Below are 20,868 nucleotides of genomic sequence, written 5' to 3'. Positions count from 1 at the left end.
GGTGAAGCGGTTTCCTTAACATCGCCTCCAGAGGGTGGTGGTCACTTTCAACGAGGATGCACTGCTGAGCGAAGACGTAGTCGTGAGAGCGTGAGCAGCCATGCACAATGGCTAACATGTACTTTTCAATTTGTGCATATCTCTTTTGCAGTTCAGCCCGTGAGCGAGAAGTGTAGGCAAGGGGGCGTCTATTCTGCATGATGACAGCTCCTAGTCCTCGTTGACTAGCACCTACCTGCAAAAGGGGCTGCGTCTTGTCGTAGTATGCCAGAACCGGTACCTGTGATAAGGCTGTCTGAAGTCGCTCAACGATCTCTTTTTGGGAGTCGGTCCAGACCCAAGCGTTGTCCGTGTTCAGTGGGTCTCGTTGAGGTGCACTTAACTCCGTCATGTTCGGGATAAACCTGGCAACAAAGTTCACCATTCGCAGGAATGTCTTCAGTTCCTTTGCATCTTTTTTCTTTATTTCTGTCTTCGGATACCTGGTACCTGAACTGCAAGGATGTCCTCTGCTCTGTTCGAGTCGATCGAGAGTCCTTTGTCGGTTAGCACAGGGCTGAGATAGCGTACCTCCGCTTTCAAGAAGTGGCACTTGGCCAGGTTCAGCTTGAGGTTCACCTCTTGGCACCGGTGCAGGACACTTTATAGACGTCTTTCGTGCTCTTCTTTTGTGAAACCCCACACCAGTATGTCGTCCATGACCACTTCGACGCCATCGAGACCTTGAAGCATTTCTCTCTAGAAGACGTCTGGGGCAGCGGCAATTTCGAACGGCATCCGGAGGAATCTGTATCTTCCGTAAGGCGTGCTCATGGTGCACAAATGCGAGCTGGGCTTGTCTAGTCGAGTCTGCCGAAATCTGTGGCATCGTCTAATGTAGAAAAGTACTTGGCACTCTCGATGTTTGTGACGATGTCCTCCAGCGTCGGCATGTAGCAATGCTCTCTCCTGAGCGCTTTGTTGAGGTGAACTACGTCCAAGCATATTCTTATCTTGTCTTTCTTGACTACAACTACCATCTGGGTGGCCCATTCAGTCAGCTCGGTGATGGGGGTTATCAGTCCATTTGCTTCCATTCGGCCGAGTTCAGCCTTAACCTTGTCGCGGAGGGCCAGTACAACGCTACGGGAAGGCTTAACTACACCTTGTGATCCTTGGTGCAGTTTCATGCGGTACACCAACCCACGTAGTTCATCGAGACTCTTGAACGTCTCTTCAAACGGTCGTGCCGCTTCGTAGAGTTGGCCCACTTCTGCCACTGTGGCCACAAGTATGATGAGGCCTATCTCCTGGGACAGTTCACCACTGAAGGTTGCTTGCACCGCCTCTTGCACAACGAAAAACTGTGCCCGAGCAGCTCCGAGTTTGCTGGACACTTGCAGAGTCACCTTTCCGGCTGATTTCTTTTTCTGGCCGAAAAATGTGTTCAGTAGTGCGTTCCTTGGCCCCAACTCCTTCTGTGTTATCGCCTTCAGTTGCTTGAGTGAATCACTGAACAGTTTGCTCCTGTATCCAAGTTGCAAAACCACTGGCTTGCCTTCAATGTTTGTCTCGGCTTTCCAAACTCCACCTTTTTGCGTGTATCTCGACGAGACGGCGCGTAGAAAGCAGCTTTCTTCGAATTCCACGCTGTCAACTTTCCGGGTCTTTATTTGTCCGGCGCCTCTCTTGTTAGGCTTCTTTGATCGGTAGACGCTCGCGGAGTGGTCGAGCTTCCAGGACTGCTGGCATTTCTTGCCTTCTGCGGGGCAGGCTTAGTTCTTGTGGTACGCGTCACCGCACTTCGCGCACGCCTTGATAATCTGTACGAAGTTGCCCTCTTTTAGTGCCGTCCTGGTGCTTGCCGGCGTTGCCGCGGCCTACTTCGGTCGTTTTCTGTATCTCTTCTACCTGCTGCTTGCTTTTCTCTCGCGTGCGACAAATCTTTCCGAGCTTGCGGAAATCTGGGTTCTTGTTGATCAGATGCCTTTGCAACCGCTTGTCCTTTATGCCTAGGATGATGCGGCTCTTCAACATCCTCTCTTCGAGCTGCCCGTACTCGCAGTTCCGGATGAGCGTACAAAGCTCCGTCAGCCATTCATCGAAGCGTTTTTCCGACTTTTCACCTCTCGTGCCGAAAACGAAGTCGTGGAACGCGAGGTTAACGACGGGCTTGCAGTGCTTCTTAAATCTTTCGAATAGCTTGTCTACGTCGTCGCGATCCGTTTCCGTTTGGAAATTGAACGTGCGGAAGATCCTCCGTCCCTCTTCGCCGATTACGACCAAAAACGTCGCCGCTTGAATTTTTTTACGCTTCTTTGCGAGCCCGGTCGCAGTCGCGTAGAGCTTGTACTCACTCGGCCAAAGTTTCCATGCCACTCAGTGATGTTCAGACATATCCAGGGGCTTCGGGACTCATACCAGGGATGTCATGTGTCCCGGTGTCGCTGCTGTCGCAATTGCAGCGGCAGGGTTGTCCGGCGGTTCGGCGAAGGAATGACCGTCAGGCCTTTTGAGATTAGGCCTACTTCGCCGGGTTCTTTGTGTCTTCTGACACCATGTAGACCACGCGTAGGGACACACCCGAACGCGGTGATTGCTGAGAGACAAAGACGTTTATTTGTGCGATTTTGGTTGCGACTACAGAGGGCTGGCGGCGCTACTTGAGCCGGTAATGCGTATAGCGATGCCGCTGGCCACAGTTTCTAGGACCACTCAATTGGCAAACTGACATAGAGCCTGCTCTGAGAAAGTGGCACCGATCCGTACTCGAGAACAGCACTAATGAGGATCACACCGCCGCCATTTCTCCCGCAGCGGCAACACGAGGAACTGCATGGAGTACTGCATTCGACAGCGTCCGCTGTGACTTCTATTTTGGGTTTAATCGACCATTTCGGCACCGAAGCAGATACGGCGGAAGCGGTTTCAGGGGTCGTCTCCCAAAGCTGACGCGCCGTGAATTACTTACGAAGTTAGGAAGCGTGAAGGTCGTGACGCTTTATCTGAAATCACCGCTGAGACATCGTAGTATAAAAACAATATTCATAGTGCCGCACAAACTTGCGAACTAATGATTTTAGAAAACATCACTTGCCCGTCATTTTGTGCAAACTCTAATAAAAGTTACTAAGAAATAGTTTTTTCCGTTTGTTTTGACGCAAAAACATGCTTTCTGAAAGCGCGAGGTTGACCACAGAAAAGTAAAAGATTAGGCGTGGCGCTGTTGTTGTATTTAGCTCGGTCTCGGTGGACCCAGCGGCCCAGGTTTCAACGGTGAGTTTTCCAACTGAGCGTTTCATTAACGTTGGTTTGAAATAAGGACCTAGGGGAAGCCTAATGCTTCGACGAGTTTCACTCGAAAAACATGTTTTTTGGCTATCTGGTGGCTGCTTCTGTTTACTTAAACGTAGGGCTAAAGTATCAAACTTATGTGCGTACTCTGCGAGTGTGTGTGTGTTTCTATTGAAACGCTCGGAAAGCGTTAAAAAGAAAAACATCGACAACGACAAGATGCACAAGCACATGCTCGGAGATAGTGAAATTTCCGAGCTGGTCAAGAACCAGATACTCAATAGTGCTTTCTAGGAGGAGAAAACGTTGGACAAGCTGTTCCGGCAGGAACTGCTCTTCAAGATGCAGGTAGTCCAAAAGTAAAACCTCCTGAAGATCGCGTCGGCTTCGAACAACTTTTTTTAAGAAACTGGGTGGATCGATTTCTGCTTATAGCTTTGGAACTCTGTAAAGGTGCTATCAAAAGATTATCACTGTAAAGGCAACTATAATCAGGCGTGCCTGGAGCACGGGTTTCTCCATAAATTGAAATTAGGGTTGGAGTTTAAATTTCTAGGGGGGGGGGGGGTTAGGGAAGGGCATTTAGAACAAAAGAGTTGTTGCGAATTAGGCGGGTGCCTTCTGAAAAACAAGGGTGGTGTAAGACTTCCGCCCCTCCCCCCCCCCCCCCCCCCCGCTCCGCTAGGGGGTGTGTAGGGAAATCACTGGCCTGGACCATTTTGATTCAAGAAGTAATCAAATTAAAGGCAGTCAGCGAACGTGTTTGACACACATGCAGAGGCTTATTCGGAGTAATTTAACCTATGTGTCAAGCAGGCTTATGAAGGTAAAGATGTGATCTTGCCACACTTGACTTACCGCCATAAATACTTGTAGCGAGTTAAGCTGCATTAACTGCATCGCAATGAGATGTCTTGTCCTGCGTTACTTCAACATAACGCCGCTTCGCCGAAAAGGTGCAATATTTCAGTTCTGAGCGATATTCCTTATAACCCCGTATGCCGGCAGGAATTATGGTCGAAAACTTAAAACAATAAAAAAATTGAGACATCTAATGTTCATATCCTCCGCTTTCTTTTAAAGGCTTGTGGAGGGGCGGGGGGGGGGGCTATTTTATTTGAGGTAAATCCTATTTGATAGCTGCCGATATATGTATAAGATTTTGTTTTCCTACAAACGTTATTACAATAAATGTTTTCAAAGATCGCCTTATCGAATTATGAGCTAGATATAAGGAAAAACCTGAACTGCACTACCGTATTTTTCGGTCTATAGCCTGTCCCTGCTGAATGGTCCGCGAAGGCCGATTTCAGCCGAAAAAAAAAAGCTTTTCCTTAGATGGTCCACAGACGGTGCATAGTCCGCACTTTGTGCCCAACCAAAATGTAAAAATGATCATTCAGAGCACATCTTGACAAATGTCAGCTGTATTAGTGTTCGTAAAGGAGCTTCTATCATACATAAATCACCATTAATATACAACGGGCGCACGAAAAACCTTTTTTTAAGGAGAGGGAAACCCTATTTTTACGTTAGGGGGGGGGTGGTAAGTGACAGTTAATTTTTAGATGCGCCGCTAGTCTAAGTAAAATGGGAGTCCTTGAATCGTAATAATATTCTTTTATCGAGGGAAATTAGAGTAACGCATACTCTAAAAAAAAAGAAAAAAAAAAAACCAGTGCGCCTATACTATACCGCACAATACTCGGACTCTGAGAGTCTGTCACGGACTCACTGTGGCAGATCGGCGAATTATGACGATGCCGAAGCATATCTTTACACCAAGAAGCGAAGTCTGAGTTGTGATATTAAGGAATGCAAGGCGTGGACATTTTGCATTGCTTAATGTCAAAACTCAAGGTGCGATTTTCGGTCTAAACATATGTTTCGGCATCGTCACTCACTGAGCTCCCTCCGTAAGTTCCGGTGATTGCCTCTCCGAGCGTTGTGCGAGAAAGTAGACGCACGGCTTCTTTTCGTCCCTGTGGACAGTACGCACCGGGTGAATTGGCAACTTTTAAACATGTAAAGTCCGCGGGCTATACACCAGAAAATACGGTGCGTTAAAGTTGAAAACAAATATAATGACTACTTACCAACATTGTCATACCCATGAGCGATTTCATGACCTATAATCATCCCAATAGCCCCCATGTTGATTGATCTGAAGAATGCAAAAAAAAAGCAAAAAAACACTAGACGCACATCTGGAAACACACTTAAACTTTATTATGAAAGATTGACATCATGCAGAGTTTTAGGATGTGACATTGAAGTAAATATGTCTTTGTAACTAACTAATCAATGCTCTAACCAATGCTCTAACAGTACATAAGAAGAGGACCGTTCTCACAATTACTTCCGAAGACGCTGCCTCGGTCGCTCCCAACAGGCATTTAAGAAGGTGCCGCTTCGTAGAATTTTTGTATTATAAATTTAAGGTTATTGTAACGCGAATAGAGTAGTGTAAAACCCGTAATGTTCGCGAGCCCTTAATTTTTGGCGAAAATGTAAATTTTGCGAAATTTGTGGACACGCGAAAGTTTCAGGACTTAACAGTTTCAATGCAAGCGTCTGGAATTCGTAATATTTTGTTGACGCGTTTATGTCCTTTGTAACAGATTCGCGAAAAGAAGGGGACGCAAATATGAAGAGTTTTACAGTACACGGTACGCGGCAAAGGCATAAAGTATATTGGGGTTGTCACGTTGTAAGATCCCCGTCTTATTGTTAAACTATTTAAAAAAAAGATGTAGCACACGTGTTTTATGTGAACTATTCTTTAAATGTTTTTTGTTTTGGCGCTTACTGTATACAGTGCTTTAGCTGACTTGTCCCAATTATTTAGAAAAAGCTGTTACACATATTGGACAAATGCGGTGTTGTTCACAGTCCCTTGAGCAAGTGAATTCATTTTTATAGTGTGCCAAACTGGCTACTTAATACAAATTAATTAACTAGCTTTCTCGGTAATAATTCGCTTGCAAACGTTCCCATACGGAACTTGTGGGAGCGTCGAGAAAGATCGCAGTCTGTGATTTACATAAAAGTAGCATTTGTGTACATAATTTTTGTAGTTTTAAGAAGAAGAAAATAAAGCACGCAACATTTAAAAACATGTTAGGTGACTGTACCCTCTAGCGAACAGCGATATTAGTGCTCTTAGACATGTGAGGTATTTCAAATCTCGCGCGCTTCCTTTAAGGCTTAAGGAAATATACAGGGTGTCACAAAAGAAAATTTACACGGTCTTTCTTACCGCAAAAATAAACTAGGCAACGCCGAACGCTCATTCTCCGCGCAAAGGTAGAGCTAGAGGGCACAACCATATGCCAAAGTTTCAGACCAATCCGATAATTTAATCAAAAGTTATAAGTGATTTTCTGAAACTTTCAATGGGAAAATGGAGCCCATTTTTGCCCGTTTTCGGTTTCTAGTGCCATAGAGCCCCATATGTTTGAAAACTCCGTCGGCCGCCATTTTCCGATTGAAATTTTCCGAAAATCACTTATAACTTTTGATTAAGTTATCGGATCGGGCTGGAACTTTGGCATATGGTTGTGATCTCTAGCTCTACCTTTGGACCGAGAATGAGCGTTCGGCGATGCCTAGTTTATTTCTGCGGTAAAAAATACCGTGTAAATTTATTTCTGTGACACCCTGCAGACACCCCAGGGCCACCTTTGTGGATACGACATAATGGGGTTGTGAGAATCAGCCGCGCTATCTCGTGAAGGGCCAGAAGAATGATACCCACACTCGTGCTTGTTGGTTTACGTATTTTTCTTTGCCCGTGTGCCCCGGTGTATGTGTGAACTGACGGCGCTCGTGCAGACTAGTGCGTGAATCATGTGTTAAGGCCGCGTGTTAATCATAGCCTCATCTATACTGACAAAGCCTGGCAGATCGCCACGAGACGCGGCCGCCGAAATTGAGAACGTAGAGCGGCAGCCAACGGATGAGAGGAGAGCCACGTGACAGGCGCCCCGCTGGGGCGAGATGCCGAAGCGCACTTCTCCCGAGCGATGGAATGTCCGCTCGTGCTCCTCGGGTTCCTCGCGCTACCGCTTCTTTTCTCGTCGGGTTTGAAAAGCATGTTTCGGGCCCTCGCCGCTGCAAAAGCTGTTCGCTGACGATTAGGTTCTCCATGAAATTTTCTGCGCTACCAGATCCTCGCGCTCCAAATCTGTTACCGGGCATTCTATGGCTCCGTCTTCGAACTGCCATGCATTGTGAGTATAGAGGAGGCTATGTTTAAGGAAGTTGAGATGGTGGGTCGGTCACGAGAGGTTTTTTGATTAGGCAGTTCGGAATATACCTCGATCGTAAATAGAAGACTATTCTTCTCTTGGTCAAGCCTTGGCTACTATTTTCGAGTGGTGATTATCTACAGCCTTCGTCAACGGGTCCTGATGATATCCTTAGTAAAAATAACCTTCTTCACTGGGGTGTCTTTCAAAACGGTCTAAAGTTTTTTTTTTATTAAAGGGTTAGCGTGCTGATTAATGTTAAAAAGTTAGCTAATTAATTTGTGTTAATTCGCCAGTTTGACTTAACACAAAATATATCTTCACTTGCTTCATAGGAATGTAAAGAATACTGCGTTGGTTCGACAGGCGTGGTGTGAACCAATTTTTTTTAACCCTTGGGAAAAGCCGGTTGAAACACCCTGCATATAAAGAATTAAGCTAGGATTCATATGCCTTTTTCATCTTAACTGCGTTCACGCACTGGACGCACTGCTCTCTCGCGCTGTGCTGTCTCGCGCAGCTGCTGTATCGTGTGACAGAAAGAATGAAATAATATACATTTCCCACGATGATTCATAAAAGATCCGTCGCAAGAGGCATGGACTAAATCAAGAGTGGCCAGTGTGGCATGGAGTTGGAGCCGCACACGAAATTACAAAAGTTCAGAGAGCCGCAGAAAAAAATAGGAAAGTGGGGCTACTTTTAATAAGAAACGATACCAAAGAAACTGCCATTCCCCCAAGGGGAAAAGTATAATTCTCAACTACAACAAATAACACCAAGGGTCAGAACTTTCTTCAACCGCTAAGCAAAAATGAGTGCATGGTTCGCTAGTCAGCCGGTTATGCGTATGCAGTTCGAAATTATTTATAGAGAAATAAACGAAACACGGTCACAGGACACATCTCTGTGTCAAAAAGCAGTTCACCGGTGTGTACGTCGGATAGCAGAAAGCTGCCAAGACTGAGCTTTGTTTTTTTTTTTTTTTTAAATTCTAGAACTCGTCTTGTGGACACAGGAGGGGAAGATGGCCCCGTTTACCAGGGAGCCGAGAGCCGCACTTGGACCTGGGACAAGCTACATGCGGCTCGCGAACCACCGTTTGTCCACCCCTGGACTAGATTAAGGATGATATTGAGTAGCCCAAGTAAAATTCATAAAATGTATGCCATGGGGTGACATGTTGAGTGGAATCAAGCAAATATGCATGGAATCCATAAAAGTTTTGAAAACTCCTTCATTTAAGCTAGCCATAACCAGATTATGATGTCACGTAAGCTCGGAAAAAAAGATTGCCCCGGAAAAATATAGTTTGCATTAAACTAAAAGTAGGGCACGAATCTGATCTTGTCTTTTCGAACGCCTTCTCTATACAAAAGTACTTGCAGAGTGACTACACGTGCTGCCGATCCATGAGGGAAGTCGATACCCATCGTAGGTAAATTGTCTGTGTTTCGATTAATTAAAGCCTAGGGAAAAAAAAGCTCAATTATTTTTAATGGCTGGCGTGTCCTGAGTAAGTACCGTAATGAAAGTATATTCTTTCGCAGTTTATATCGGGTATTCTTGAAAATAGATATTAATCGGGTCACATACATCGTATCGTGCAAGCATTCATAATATAAAGCAAAAAGCTCACTTAACACAAGTCACTGAGCGCTACCACATCCCCTCCTGAAGTTCGTTCCCACAAAATTATGCTTAAAATGTAAAATTTAAAATACGATAGTTTAAAACCGTTTAGCAGACATTGAACCATAGTTTCGTGGAGTGAAGAACCTTTGTTTTTATCAATATCCCAAGTACTTTTGAGGGGGCGGATTGGGTGTTTAGGTCACGTGGTGTCAATTGCCCCGCTAAATTTAACGGGAAAACCTAATTGGTGTGAAGGCCATGTGACGTAAATGTCTTTGCTAAATTTAGTAAGAAAATTGTGTTATTGTGTCAGGTGTGGTCAGGTCACTTGACGTGAATTTCCTTGCTAGATGTAGCGGAGAAACTGTGGGTGTTTAGGTCACGTGACATCAATTTCCCAGCCAAATTTAGAGGAAGAGCTGAGTTGGTGTATAGGTTATGGGACCATTCCCGCGGACGTTGGCGGGAAAACGTAATTGGTGTACAGATCACGTGACATCTGATCACGTGCCATGAGGTCACGTGATCAGACTTAAACACCAATTTAGTTTTCCCACTAAAGTTAGCGAGAAATTCACTATGGAGGGATTGACCAAAGAAAAATGGGGGATTGGGGTTTGCGTTATGCGTTTCATGCTTTCAAACACACTTCTCGTCTCTGCTTATTCAGTGCTCTTTGACCCACACTATATTTCTCTCAGGAAGAATAAGGGGACGTATCTTTCAAGCAATTCGGTTATCCATACAAGCACGGCTTGCTGATTTTTAGAAATTTGAGAGCTTCAACAGGATATTTTCTTGTCTCAGACTAAATTCAATCGTTTCCATAATCGCCTCTAGGAGGACAGTTTTTTCAGATATTATAATATCGTTGTGTTGACGACATTTTTGGATTTTGAATAGTGATTAAAAAAGAGTCCGATCGGACATATGTTTTGTTTGAAAGAAAAATCTTGGGAAGAAATGACATCCAGGTTAGATTGTACTCTTGGGAATTCAGGTCCTTCATTTTCCACCGTGAGTTTTTTGGGTTTCGGTATTCAAGAATGGGCGGAGGCACACAAGTGACGAACCGCGTTCAGGACGTTCAAGAACGGCTACCACGCATGAAATTGTAAACAAAATCCATAACATGTTTTAGGAACTCGCCGAATATAAGTGCGTAAAATTATGGAACCTCTGAGGGAGCTTTTATAAACGAGTAGTTTTCACTTACTCTTCCGTGTTTTCGACATAAACCGATAAATACCATTATTTACCCCCGAAACGGATATCTCCGACTCGGTGAAAACCGAAAAAGGCCAAAATTGAGTTGTCATTGAAAGAAAAAAAAAAAAAAACCTTTTCGGCGAGAAACGTTTTACCTTTCTTTTTTAATTTTTTTCTTCCTATTGACCCGGGACACAGCCTCACTGAACTATTATTATATAATTTCCAGTTAATCTATATAATTTATACCATAATATATAATTTATTTTAACGTATAAATTATTCTATTTTCTCTAGTAATTAGAAAGTCGCTTTACAGCACAAGCCCGATAAACATCGATTTCTCTCCGGCAATGAAATTAGACACCAAAAAACACCGACTCAAAGGAGAGATACTGTAGCGGTACGTTCCCGGCGGGACCGCCGGAGGTTTTTACCAGACGTGTTCATCTGAAGTTTATGAATACCACAAATATCGAAAAGCCTTTGGTTGAAGAAAAAAAATGAAGGAGGAACGAGAAAAGCGAGGTGCCCGAGGAGAAAAGGAACGACCGCATCCACGAGCTAGGGAGCTGATCAGCACCGGTTCCAGGTTCAGACTCTTCCGATGGAGTAAAATGTTTTAGTTACGTTTCTCGGCTGTTTCGTACAGTACTTGACCCGTACGCGGGGTGAACAGTCAGGAACGCTGTAATATGAACACCGATAAATAACCCCCGAATTTAAAAACAAATAGATACCGAACACATGGAACTCTATTTATAGTTTAGATATTAAGATGAAAGTTGCCTTTATGCAATGTGGGTGTCGCATCTCCTCAATCCGGAGCAAATTAGCTGGATTTAGCGATTTCGCTGGATGAGCAAGGATTGACAGAACTGAAGTTCAAAATTCTTCTGCATCCGCTATACTCGCTCGAATTGGCGTCCTCGTACTTCCACCTGGCCCCGAGACTTATAACATTTCTGACGGGTGGAAAATTTAGGCCGAATGAAAGAGGCCATCGAGGCTGGCAAGTATTTTTTGGGGAACCTAGAAGAAAGTCACTTCTCAAAGAGAATGGAGAAACTGGGGAAACATTGCACCGAGTATGTTGTGTTTTGAGGGATATAGGATTAAAAATAAAGCATAAATTAATTAAGATTTAGTTGGCTTCCATAATAATTTCGAATACTTTTCAATATACGCTCAAATTGTTTCTATGTATTTTTCGTTATTTTGGATTTATGCTACTGTGTGCGGTGTTCTGCGTATTATGTATTCATTGCACTGCAATGCGCATTACACAATCAAGTCGCGAGGAAGACAAAGGTGAAGGAATGCCGCCTCCCTTAAAAGCGTCAACATCAATATTTGTTTTACCAATCTCGAATAGTTGTCGTTCCAGTTATAATTACATTTACCACATTGCTGGTGCAGTGGTCGACACGTTTTCGTATTATAGAAAACCATTTTGAGAACACACTCAATTGAATTTTTAAAACTACTTACAAAGGCACACCGTTTTGAAAAAATGGCGGCTGAAGTATTCCAGCAGGGAAGACTGAAATATAGGAGGTATGTTTGACCTAAGTATTCAGCAAGAACAACCACTGAAGCACTAAGTAAATTGTGTTCGTTAAAATTCTCACAAATACTAGAGTAAGAACATTTCTGGAAAGAAAAAATGCAAATGATCTGTAGTGAACTTAGGAGATGAAGGCAAAATGATCTGTAGTGAATTTAGAAGATAGTGATTCAAGGCATTGAGAAAGTTCATGTAATTCCTACATGCATTATGAGGTGTCTAGAACTCTCCGCTATAAATGTCTTTTTTTCTGATTTCAGTTCTGTTTTACAGGAGAACCTTCTGTTCCGGTTGAGCTCAGGAACGAAGAAATAATGGTCAGTAACGGTTCTTAACAGTTGGTGTTCACGTGCAAAAAAAGAATCAGTCAAAATTTAAAAAAAAGAAACGTATGTTTTCATATAACGTAGGGCGCCGGAATGCTTTAGCAAGTGCTCAGTTATTACAAAATGTTAAATTGAAGAATGCGGAGGAAAAACAACGCGAGGAAGAATGACTCAAGGAGTTGTGAATGATCTCAGAACAAGCACGTCATTAAGTGTACCCCGTGAAATAGAATACCTCCGTTCAAATCAAGTAAATTTAAGCGCCGAGAACGCCTGTTCCACATTGACCTGTGCGGCGGGTACTCAACGGCCCCATGTGCTCACGTTTACAGTGCCGGTTTCCGTTTCATTCGTTTTTCCCTAGATGTCAATACATTCGTGCTTCTTTGAAGGCATCGCATTTTATCGAGCACTTCCAGCAAGCATGCCATGTCCAGTCGGCCAACCTGGCCTGTCGAATAAAGCTGAGCGTCAGCCTCAGTTTTTTTTTCTTTTTGAAAAACGCTTTGAGAGCATTTTCTGCACTGTCTGACGTCTGTCACCTACAGACGGCTCTCACCTTTCTCGTTGTGTGGAGAAAATACTGAAGTGCCTGTACATTTTCCTTAAACCAAAAAAAAAAAAAACCGCTCAGTTTTTTGGTTTGACTCCGGATCAAAATATTAAATAACGTTTCGATCAGATTTTATTTCTGTCCAAAAATATCGTTTTTTTTTGACACACTGTTATTTCTATAACACAACAAATAAGAAAATTTAGAACATAATTTATAGCCACGTTTTATCTGAAAAAGTTAGAAGCAAACGAAAAATTAACATTGAAAGGTTAAAAGTAAACAACTTACAAAAAATGGTTGAGCGCCAAAATTGCATTTAAAACTTTAAAGGATACCGGTAGTCTCCAGTGTTGCAAATTATTGTTGGAGTGAATAATACCTAAATTGCACTTTCCATTTGGTCAGCAAAATAGAACATCACACCTTATAGAGCCAAAGTATTGCTTTTATGAACGGATAGTGTTTAACGGAACTACAATCTCTCAGGGATCAAATATGAAGCAAAATTACCCTTTTGTTTTCGCAAAAGATTTCCGGTGGAAGAACAGCCTTTCGGGGCTTCGCTTACTCTTTGTTCTAAGTCAGAAGTGAACATATAACCGAATTGGGTACATTGGAGAAGCAAAAGGTTAAGAACCTTTATGCTACCCATATTTGAATAATAAAGTTATCGAATCAATTAAGTGTAACGTTTATAACTACTGAAACATCGAAAATGCGTTAATCTAAGAAACGTTTATCGGCAGTCCCGGGCAGTGATTCAACCAAAGAGTTTCCGATCTCCTATTGTCAATTACCAAGAACCAGTAATTTGCTTTGCCGGTCGATCCTTCAACTGGTAAAAACCAGTCATTTAATATTGCATCCATTGTAAATTAAAGAAAAACAAGTCGATGTCACGGACACAAGCTGAGCGAGTTGGCTCATTGCTTGTGAATGGGGCCAGCTGAACATAAAAACACACAGAGAAAATAGTATAACATTCGCACCGCTGGACAAGCAACATTTAATAATGCCTGTTTTTCCTTTTCTGCTAATCCTTGATTCCGCTTTTCTTTTTCTTTACACTAACTTAGACTTTTTTAATTTCTTTACATTGATTTATTTTTCGTTTTCTTTACCCTTAATTCGGATTTCCTTTTTCATGCAACGCATTGACCTTTCTGCTGTCGGAATGTTCTCTCTCCTTCTCTTTTGTATTTTTAAGTGATCTTCCTGTTCTACCTTTGCCTCAATCTCATGTCACTCCGCAGGAAAATCTTCTCTGAGTTGTGTAGTGCAACGGAAGGGGCACTAACACAGTCCTCGCCTTTTTGTTTGATGGCTAGTGCTTCCAGCAGTTCACGAGCGAGTTTATTTTTATGTCACCCCACGATGTTGACATTGCACAACACTGCCTCGCATTGGCATGCGCGACAATGGGCTGCAAGGTGTCCCGCTGCTGTCAAGCTTCGTAGAGATGTGGCATGTTCCCTGGCTCTATCGTTAATACAGCGCCCTGTCTGCCCAATGTAACACCTCCCATATGTTAATGGATTGTTATCATCATCATCATTTATTATTCTTTGAAGGCCCAGGGGGCATTATACAGCGGAGTGAACATTTTAAAAGACAAACAAATAACACAACTATTTACCAACAAAAACACATTGTAATCTAGTTCTGGGTTAGAAAAAATAAGCTAATGATTGCAGAAAAGTTAGTAGTGTCAGTTAAGGAAACAATTACGTCAGGCTGTGAGTTCCAGTCGTCAGTGGCCAATGGTGAAACTAGACATTTGGTGAGTGACGGTTGGCGATGAAATCGGACGGAGTTTACAAGAATGGTCGAGACGAGGGAAAATGCTGTAAGGATGCGATAGCAAACTTTGTCTGAGATGACTGGTGTGATAAAAGACCCGATGAAGAAGAGAAAGACGAGACACCCTGTGCCGGTGACAAAGGGTGTCAAGGTTAGCTGATTGGCAAAATCCTGATATGCTTGCGTAAGGAAAATAGTCGGAATAAATAAACGGAGGGCTCTGCTTTGAATGGATTCTAGGTTGTTAGTTACGTATGCCTGCCACCCACATGGAAGAAGCGAATTCTAGTTTAGTTGTGACCAAGGTAGTATACGCTAGTTGTCTTACTGGGGATGGAGCCTCTAAAAGATCTAAAACTATGCGTATCAGTAAGAAGAGAAGGAATGAGATCATTCCGACAACAGAAAAGTCAATGTGTTGCAGGAAAAGAAATTCTGCAACACATTGAAAAGAAAAAAAAAGAAAAAAAAAGAAGTTCCCGATAAAGGAAAGTACAGAGAAAGAGCCGCTCAAGCCATCGCAAAAAATTTCATTCCAGTGGATCAAAAAATAACTGCATCAACAAAATAGTCATCCTCAAGATACTAGGAAATAACCAGCTAGGCAGTCTTGTTACAAAAATCAAAGCATCGAAGAATAACCATGTGTCAGTCAATCAGAGTTCCGTTCCGGGCAATCGTATCAGAAAGAAATACTGTGCAAGCACAAGCGTCAACATTTCTGGCCAAACAACTGTCTGAAGTGCACGTACAAGACCTTTTCAAGATTCCAAACTCAGAAAGTGTGATCTCCTTCCTTCAGAAAAATGGTTCTAACATTGCCTCTGGATTTTCTCTTGACACAAAATATATGTATTACTCCATCCCCCATGCAGGCCTCCTAAACATACTTCGAGAAACAATTCGACAGCAAGGTCTCACATCATTCCAAAGTGCCGCTCACATGTCCCTCGACAGCATTTTGGATGTGCTAAGTGTTCATCTGAAGGCGAAGGTGGTGTCCTATAAAGATCAGCAGTATGTACAGAAAAGTGGTGTATGCATCGGGTCCCGAATGGCTCCTTACCTCAGCGATGTGTTTCTCGCAACATGCGGACTGACTCTCCAACGAAGCATGAAAGATCCCCGGATTGAAGTCATCTTCCGCTACGTTGATGATTTCTTAATACTTAGTAACACGGAGGTAGAAGAACAAGACAACGGTTGCCGCGAGTATGTCATGAGATGCTTTCAACAGAGCTGCATAGGACTTGTGTTCACTCATGAACTACCCGAAAACAGACCTATCAGATTCCTTTATCTTGCCTTATACCTAAAAATGGCCATGTCTGCTGGCGATACCAAGCTCGGTCCTGCAAAGGGTGTCTTCCGTTCGAATCCGGACACTCAAAGAACGTGAAACGTGGGGTCGCCACCATGGCACTAACATATGCCTTAAAGTAGTCGTGCCAACACCAGATCCAGAAGAGTTTTGACACTCAGATATCTAGGCTACTTCATGCTGGGTATCCGGAAACACTACTGATATGAATATGTGAAAAAATCTCCCAGAAGTTGAAGCGCGGAGAGGAAGGCATCGAGCGAACAACAAAGAAAAAGACTGGAAATCCCTTAGTGGTAGCACCATACCTCCATGGCATCACTCACCGGCTAAAAAAGATCACAGGCCGGAAAGGGGTCCAAGTCATAAGCTCCGCGCCGAACAAGGGATATTCTATGTGCGGCAGGGTAAACGAAAATCAACGTAGGCACCGAGAAGCATGTAGCATCGCACACAAAACAAAGTACGCCCAATGTCAAAAATAAGTCATTTTTAACATCCCATTAACATGCGGAAGGTGTTATATTGGGCAGACAGGGCGCTGTTTTAATGATAGAACCTGGAAACATGCCACATCTCTGCGAATCTTGACAGCAGCAGGACACGTTTCAGCCCATTCTCGCGCATGCTAATGCAAGGCAGTGTTGTGCAACGTGAACATCGTGGTGCGACATAAACATCAACTCGTCCGTAAACTGCTGGAAGCCCTAGCCATCGAAGAAAAAGGCGAGGACTGTGTTAGTGCCCCTTCCGTCGCACTACACAATTAAGAGAAGATTTTCCTGAGGAGTGACATGAGTTTTAGGCAACGGTAGAAAAAGAGGAAGCCCGTTTAAAGAAGACAGAAGAGAAGGAATGAGAACATTACGACTGCAGAAAGGTCACTGCGTTGCAGGAAAATGAATTGCGAATTAAGCGTAAAGAAAACGAAAACCTAAATCAAGTGTACAGGAATAAAAAGAATTAAGTTAGTGTAAAGAAAAAGAAAACCATCATCAAGGATTAGCAGAAAATAAAAAATAGGCATTATGAAATGTTGCTAGTCCAGTGGTGCCAATGTTATAATAATTTCTCTGTGTCTTTTTCATGTTCAGCTGGCCCCTTTCACAAGTCGATATCATCTGCATACATTTTGATAAAGCGTTTGATAGGGTACCACACAGAAAAATATCAAAATGAAATTGCTTTGGACTACATCAGATTATTATTACCTGGGTTCAATCTTACTATTCTAAACCAGGGGTCTTTACACTTTTTGACTAAGGGGCCGGTTTAAGCATATTCCGCGGTCATGAGGACGGGGAAGAAAAAGAGTGATTATAAAGGAAGCAAAACTAAATTAATAAACCAAAATAAGAATTTAAACGCAAAGTGAATGCTAAAACAAGTACAAAAAATATAAACCTAAATTGGATGAATACATTTATTTCACTTTGAAATTTATTACTTAGTTATATATGAAGTTACGCAACAATTATGACCCCACAATCTCGCGAAACATAAAACAAAACGCGTGGAAACTTCGACAAATTTGCGCAGTGCAAAATACTAATGAGAATGACAAAACTAATGCTGACTCGATGCACCTAAGAACGCAAACGAATTTCTACCTAGTTGCAAAATTGAAACACTAAGCCGGGGACAAAGAATGATGACACTGGTGATGAAAATTTTCAGTCATGGCGAAAGAACCCCGCTAAGATGCAGTCACTTTCACGTCAAGCGTGTTTAGGACGATTGTATTACCTGTTCAACAGTAAACTCTCCGTAAATATTTATCTTGACACCATTGAGGAATAATGTTACACGTAAAATATAAAAATACATTTTGTAAAGTTTGTATACGCCCATATTGCTAAAAAGCGTAGCTTTCTTTTGTTCCGATATTTCTATGGTGACAAACAACTGGGAATAATTTAAGACATTAAGTGTCTCGTAGTTACCATCCCAGAAGATTTAACGAGGAGTAAACGCATTGACACCACCTGCTTAATGACGTAGAGGAATCTATGCTTGCTAATAAACAAATTAAAGCACGCAACCAGGTAAGTTAAAACGGGCTCGTAGGGAATATACATACTCAGGTGTCAACCAGTTAGGGTCACAAACTTGTACTGCGTACGTGTTAATATGTGTTAATTGTCAACCGCTCCCTGCATTGACGTGTGTATACTTGTAACGGATACCCTCCGTGTAATGTCACTCAAGAGAGTGTTGATAGTATTTTCAAATAAATAAATAAAAACAAAATTTCGAGCTACTGTGAGCTGCTCCTGCATAATTTCAGTCTCGTTTCGATTGGTTTACTAGGTAAACCCACTGCGCAATAAAATATTCATTTGAGAGATGCCTTAACAACATGATCTAGTGTACCGTGATGATTGTTTTGAGCCTAAGAAAGGAAAAGGGAAACTTCAAAATGAATCTTTACTGCTCTCGAATTTATTTTTTGTTTGGGTACTTACTGATTTCGTTAGTCCATTGGCTGTAAAACGTATTTACCGTTGGCGCACCTGTGAAAAAGCTGGAAAGTTTCATAAAAGAATTGTAACTCTACCCAAGACTGATATCTATATGAAATCAATAAATCCAAGAAAACAGGCATTGACCATACTCACTCATCTTCGTTCTTATATTGTTTTCGTAAAATCAGGCGTCTTTGAATGTCCCTATTTAACTCCAGGCTGCGCCAAGCATTCAGATATGAATAGTTCAAAAAAATTGCTGGCGCCTATAAATACAAAAAAAGAACAGACACACTCACACACACATGTTCATAATTTGCATGTCTCCTGGTTTTTTCACCTTGATACATGAACCATATTTTAAGACAATAGATAACGAACTATAGCTTGTTAATGTAAATGTTACGCGGTGCGGACCATCGTACAAGCACGGACTACGCGAGAATTTGTTTCTCCTTGATCGTGCTTTCTGACGATACATGACGGATTCTGTGAATGGAAGAATAGTTTAATGATGATTTGTGTATGATGCAAGATCCTTCTTGAGCTTATAAAGGAGGCATAAATTATGTTTTCCCGTTTTCTTGGCATCAGGTACGAACTGTGAACCGGGTGTGAATTATGCAGCAGGTGCGTACAACCGAAGGAAAACCTTTTTTTTTAACCGGAATTTGTTTTAAGCCGACTATGTACTCAGAGCCTACTCAAGCCTGAAGATAGGGTGCTCACATATAGCATACCTAAAGATAATTACGTTGAATTCTCTTTGCCTTCCAGTCAAGCATTTATTTATTTCAACTGTACTTTTTTAAGTATTCAGAGTTTTGATGAGCACCCTCTATATGCGGCCAGCCGCATGTACAAGGTGCTTGGTTTCGTACTCGAGCATATATTTTTATAAAAAAGGAGGTGAGTGTTAGGCGTGTGCCGGTCTTCGACCTGGTTTTATCAAGCAGAACAAAAACTACATGAGGGAATAATCGTCATGATACTTTGGCTCATTAACTATATTTTTTAATTAATCTAAATATTCGTTTTAGGGAATACGTTTAAATTGCAGTATTGACGAAAATTATTATTACAGGACAGAACGATAGGCAAGTGTAGCGATACTACATAAGTTTTTAGATTTTAATTTATCAACTTTCACGTTTTCATTCCAATTTTAAAATTACCCGCAAAAAGGGTGTCGCAGCTCTGCCGACACGTCACGTTTTCAGTCACGTTTTCACTATCTCGGCAGTGTGTTCTTGGTCGGTGCGCCAACGACACGTGTCGACGTGGCTGAAACGACCACGTCACTCTACTAAGCGTCACTGTGGGTAGGGCTGATGCCCATTTTCCTATTGGATCTTCACATTTCTTTATTGGTCTTTCCTTTGACAGCTATTGCCGTCATTAGGATATATACGTAAAGCCCATCGATGTGTTTGCGTTTATCTTGCAAGTAGTGTCAAGCACGCTAGTGCACAAGGCTCGTTTCTCGAGCCGCCCTTGGAAGCGAATGGCTGCGCAGAACTGAAATGAGCGGACTTTGGAGGCGAATGGCGGTGGAGCACCCACTCGCGGGGGCACGTGTCTTCTGCGTTTCCACAACAATTGTTGGCGATGCTGGTAAAAACGCCTTTATCAAGGGGCTTGAGAGATGCGAAATGCGCAGAGTCATCTACTAGGCGCAAGAAGAACTAGATCCGCCATCTCGGTTAGGTTCAGAAAAGCTGCTGGACGGGTTGGTGCGCGCTCGGGTGTACTCCGCGATCTTCTTTTTCTACCGGCTAGACGTCAGAAAATTGCTGTGTCCCTCTCTGCAAGCAAGGTGGCGCCAACGAAAGCAATGGGAACAAGGTATGTGTTACAAATGTATCGTTTATTCGTTTATTATTCCTATTCAAGCCCTTGAGCTGTTAGCAAGAGGAAACCACCGTCGGGTTTTTCTCTTTTATTTTGACAGATAAAACCATATCGCTAAAAACTACGTATGTTTTGAGAATAACTCTCTGGGGGAACTAAAATGGGTGGTGAAGCTTTGTGTTCTTTAATTTGCGGTTCGAAAATGACGCAAAAAGCGCCGGTATCTTATTCGAACTAACAGTCTCGCGATGCGTACACTTAGCGTGAGCAAAAGAATGCTATCTATCGCTAATGTAGTGTACTGTAGGAAAGGGCACGGCTGTTTTCTACGTACATAATTTATGTATATCGGGGATTGCGATCTTGCAGGATATTACTGTGATGGCGCAAACCTTTTGACTTCCTTCTCTAACGCGATACGTTCCCGACGAGTGCTCTAAATCGCGGCGAATTTCTGATAGTGAATCACTCTATTGCTTGTAAGCTTCTTTGTTACCCTTCGGTGGCTGTAAGTGCTAATAACCCACGCCGCGAAGGTACTGCTCTAACCTACACAAAGCCTCACTCACAGCAAGGTGCGAGCCCGTTGTGAGCATACGTTTCCTAATGATTTTA

At 42.7% G+C, this 20,868-nt stretch overlaps 1 protein-coding gene across 1 annotated transcript in view; it reads right to left on the bottom strand.

Moving 5' to 3' along the window:
- Positions 1-20,868, bottom strand: part of LOC115324085 (neprilysin-4-like) — a 155,384-nt gene that overhangs the window by 26,817 nt on the left and 107,699 nt on the right. The window contains exons 12-15 of the mRNA XM_040218150.1: positions 18,556-18,668; positions 18,403-18,461; positions 11,859-11,910; positions 5,370-5,437 (exon numbers count right to left, since the gene is read on the bottom strand). Coding sequence (XP_040074084.1) covers positions 5,370-5,437; positions 11,859-11,910; positions 18,403-18,461; positions 18,556-18,668 — 292 coding nt within the window. The remainder of the gene's footprint in view (positions 1-5,369; positions 5,438-11,858; positions 11,911-18,402; positions 18,462-18,555; positions 18,669-20,868) is intronic.

The sequence above is a fragment of the Ixodes scapularis genome, unplaced genomic scaffold (genome assembly GCF_016920785.2).
Source record: "Ixodes scapularis isolate PalLabHiFi unplaced genomic scaffold, ASM1692078v2 PGA_scaffold1__304_contigs__length_218370807, whole genome shotgun sequence".
Taxonomy (NCBI): Eukaryota; Metazoa; Arthropoda; class Arachnida; order Ixodida; family Ixodidae; genus Ixodes; species Ixodes scapularis.
Note: the sequence above shows the minus strand (reverse complement) of the source record. Positions and strands in the feature narration are given on the sequence as shown.